The sequence below is a fragment of the Atta cephalotes genome (genome assembly GCF_000143395.1).
Source record: "Atta cephalotes unplaced genomic scaffold scaffold00040, whole genome shotgun sequence".
NCBI lineage: Eukaryota > Metazoa > Arthropoda > Insecta > Hymenoptera > Formicidae > Atta > Atta cephalotes.
The window spans coordinates 298,983-301,717 of NW_012130104.1; the positions used below are offsets into that span (position 1 = coordinate 298,983).

General features: G+C 29.8%; 1 protein-coding gene across 1 annotated transcript in view; it reads right to left on the minus strand.

Annotated features, from left to right (window-relative positions):
* LOC105622101 (galectin-8-like) overlaps positions 1-160 on the minus strand; it is a 205,507-nt gene extending 205,347 nt beyond the window's left edge. Inside the window, exon 1 of the mRNA XM_012203533.1 lies at positions 71-160. Coding sequence (XP_012058923.1) covers positions 71-160 — 90 coding nt within the window. The remainder of the gene's footprint in view (positions 1-70) is intronic.
* Between the last annotated feature and the right edge of the window lie 2,575 nt (positions 161-2,735).

Genomic DNA, 2,735 nt, shown 5'->3' on the forward strand with positions numbered 1-2,735 from the left:
AGAGAGAGAGAGAGANANAAGAGAGAGAGAGAAAGAGAGAGATCGATACTAATATTATTGATTGACTCACCACAGGCACGGTCTCTTCATCAAAAAAAGAGAAATCCTTGAATGCTTCTTGTCTCGCTAGAGCGACAACATCAGTGGATGAAGATAACATACTGCCTAAGGTAAAACAAATGACCAAGCTATACACTACGTCTCTTTTGACTATCGCAGATACACTACATTCAACTATATCACACGCTCATACGAATGAGGGCACTTTTCCGTCTTCATATCAACCGTTTATTTGCTCCGTCTATTCTCATCTGTTACCACCTCCGCCGACAAATACGCAGAGCACGTGCGGTTGCATGATTCACGCGGGAATATACAAAGCGGTTTTATAAAAATAAGACATGATAGCATTTCATAAATAATATGTTAGTTAAAAATTTATGTAAATCTGAAAAAATTCTCCTATTTGAAAAAGTGCATGTTAACATCAAAAATCTAATGGATCGGAATTTATATAATCTCTTGAGGCTTCTTACTGCCTTTTTTCCGAAATGTCGATTGATTCTCTCGCTGTGTTTACTTTGGAAGCACGACTGTCACCGAAGTCTCATTTCTTGATAATTATGTATAACAGAATAAATCAATCTGTAAAGACTCCTTACTATTCAAAAGAAATTTGGAAATGACAGAGCAGGAGTCGGACGCGGTCATTGGACAAATAATATATAAATATAACACTATTACAATAACGCGCTTACATGTTTTGGCTTATTTTTCAGAGCCCTCTTCAGAGACATAAATCACCTTTATAGATACAATGTATACGTAATAACTATCTTGTATAGTGAGCTCCGCACACAAAAAATTCCTATATTAAAATTAAATTCAGATGAATGTTACAAAGAAAATAGAGGAACAATTTTTAAAACATATCAGAGATGAAATTTGGAAAACTTCAATAAATTTAATTCAATGAAAGAAAAGAAGCTTATCATGAACATAAAAACACCATGTCGCAAACAATAAACGACAATTATTTGATCAAAAATTAGTTTTTGGCCAATCAGATTAAGTATATTATTTTTTAATTTTACTTCAGACGCATGGGCTCAATTTACAGACGGACATGGAGAAGCTTCCCAAGGCCTATTTTCTGATTACTGACAAGCATAAATGTTGACTTGTTTTGATTTTAGTCAGGTTTTGTCATCCCCGCATAGTAATGAAGTCTTCCTATCTTGACTATCAATCGTCTTCTGATTTTCTTTTTACCTTTTAAACTAAATAAATTAAATAATTATCTTTAGAGTTTAAAATTAAAAAATTTTAACTAAAATAAAAAATTATATAATAATATAATGGCTCAATAATTTAAAAAACAAGTTAAAAGAAAAAGGGTTACGAGCCAGAAATTTTACCTATAAAATTGGTAGATAAAAAATGTCTTAATAAATTATAAATTAATTATAAAATTTGATAACATGCCGGCTAACAACAAACGTTTCGATCACGATCGGATCATTATCAATGTTTACAAAATATGTCCAAACGGTAAAAAAACATAACATAAAATCGATCGAAAATATAATAAAATACAATAAAATTGAAAATATACTTCACATTAAACTATATAATTGTTGATATCAATAAATAAGAAGGATCTTCGTCTTTTTAGTCAAACTGAACAGTAACATAAAATATTATTAGAATTTGTCAAAAAAGTAGAAACTTATATATAATTATACTTATATATTAACATTTATTTTATTTTGTAAAAAATGAACAAAAACAGAATGTCATGTAAACAGAAAATTTAAGTCATTCAAATTGATCTTTTGACAAAACAAATCTATATGTTTACGCGAGAATCGGTTGCGTGTTCAGAGTGCGTGTGATATTGTTTGTTTGTCCGATGCGCGATGTCGACTCGTGGTCTTTGTACATATGGTATAACTATATGTTACAATTATACATCCACTACATTCAGTATTCATAGATCATCGAAATAGCAGTTCCCATATGATCGCAAAAGTCAAGCATGCCATGTCGAAGTACAGATTTGAATGGATGACTACTTATGAAAATCAGGAAATTAAAGTAAAAAGCGTTTTTTTTTTTATTATTTTTCAATCATTTTGTCATGTATGTTCCGAAATATAATGTTAATCAATAATACTTATTTAAATAATAAAATTGAATTAATTATTATAACTTCGCATGAATTGCAACGTTTCACAGACATAATTCAACGGACATTAGACGATTCTACAACATCTCTTCAACATTGAATCTACATTTCGCGATGTTACTGCAGTGTTCGCAATGTTGCAATTCAACGTTTCTGAGATATTGATTCAATATTGGTTAGTATGCTATATGGGAAAAACTAGTTTTTGACCAGATAATTATTGTTTATTGTTTGCGATATGGTATTTTATGTTCATGATAAGCTTCCTTTCTTTTATTGTGAATTAAATTTATTAAAGTTTTCCAAATTTCATCTCTGATATATTCTAAAAATTGTTTTTCTTTTTTCTTTGTAACATTCATCCGAATTTAATTTTGATATAGGATTTTTTTGTGTAGCGGAGGGAGCTCATTATGACAAGATAGTTATTATGTATGCATTGTATCTATAAAAGTAATTTATGATTCTGAAGAGAGTTCAAAAGTGAGTCGAAACGTGTAGATGCGTTATTGTAATAAAAAGTTGTATCTGTATATTATTTGTCCAA